The sequence below is a fragment of the Trichoplax adhaerens genome, genomic scaffold (genome assembly GCF_000150275.1).
Source record: "Trichoplax adhaerens TRIADscaffold_286 genomic scaffold, whole genome shotgun sequence".
NCBI lineage: Eukaryota > Metazoa > Placozoa > Uniplacotomia > Trichoplacea > Trichoplacidae > Trichoplax > Trichoplax adhaerens.
This window is the reverse complement of record NW_002061194.1, coordinates 1-1,260: the sequence shown is the minus strand read 5'-3', so window position 1 is coordinate 1,260 and position 1,260 is coordinate 1. Positions and strand designations below refer to the sequence as shown.

Here is a 1,260-nt window from a genome sequence, read left to right as displayed (position 1 = left end):
TAGCACTTTATCTACCTCAAATAGCTCTTACGGCCCGTTTCTCAATTGATCTTCATGAGTATAACGTATATACAGTACAATCCGAAATAAGTTGAACACTACGTTTTGCCACTCTAACTATACATTTATTTCTTATTTTCCCTAATATTTAGACCTAATAGCAGAGCTTAATTTATCTTAAATATGTTATCACAATATAAATGTTTCAGCTTAATCACATTAATTATCACTTAACTACAGAGAGAGAGAACTTTTTACCAAGATGCTTCGCCATTCTCCACATTTTTACACGGAATTAACAATTTTAATATTTGCATTTGGTTGGACATTAATCGACGGTAAGTTAACTTTAATTATTTAAAATTTAAGTAATAATGGGTCATAAATAATTATATATGACAGTAAGAGTGACATTAAAGATCAAAGATTAGCTAAATTATTGCTCAACATAAACTTTTAGAAATATCTTCGCATGCCACAACAAAATGAATACACTATATATTCTATTATAATATTTTGTAAAGCAAGTCAGAAAGATAATGTATTACAAGAAATTTATCAGTCTCTATTCTTTACTTGCATAACTCACAAATAAAAAATTTTCCGTTCACGCTATAACACCGTTCTGGTCTATCTAGGTCGAGCGGTATCAACAGAAGTCGATTTAAGTTGCAATTTTGAGAGAAATTTCTGCCAATGGGAAAATGGCCGCTATTCAGATTCTAAATTTGCATGGATCAGAAACAAAGGTGAAACTATCGCCCCTAAAACTGGTCCAAGTTACGATCATACTTATCAAAATCCGTACTGTAAGAGAAATGATATACTCATACTTTAATATCTCTAATGCACTTTTTTACATCAAGTACTTGTTTTAACTTTTACTGCTAACTTTAAATAGAAAGTATTTTCTGTGTTGACAATTTAAAAGATGGCTATTACGCGTATCTAGAGACATCTAGTCAGTTACACGATAACGCTACTTTGAAAAGTCCAATAATTCGCAGTAGTGATAGTCATTGTCTGCGATTTTGGTATAACCTGAATGGAGCAGACGCTAGTCGACTACAAGTCGTATCATCTACATCAGAAATATTATGGTCGAAAAAGGGCAATCATAGCAATATTTGGCTATTAGCTGAAGTGGACATATCTTCAAGAGCACAAGAATATAAAGTGAGTTAAGTTCGTTATCGATAATGTACAAGTAATGAAATTGTGGCATATGCAAAACACTCTTGTCCTTTAATAATCAGATTT

At 31.7% G+C, this 1,260-nt stretch overlaps 1 protein-coding gene across 1 annotated transcript; it reads left to right on the top strand.

Moving 5' to 3' along the window:
* Window positions 1-262: 262 nt before the first annotated feature.
* TRIADDRAFT_62667 (uncharacterized protein) lies at window positions 263-1,176 on the top strand (the record flags this gene model as incomplete). The annotated part of the gene is made up of 3 exons (XM_002118611.1): window positions 263-338; window positions 639-749; window positions 902-1,176. Coding segments are annotated over 3 exons (462 nt in total), but the record flags the coding sequence as incomplete, so codon positions are not given.
* Window positions 1,177-1,260: the final 84 nt, after the last annotated feature.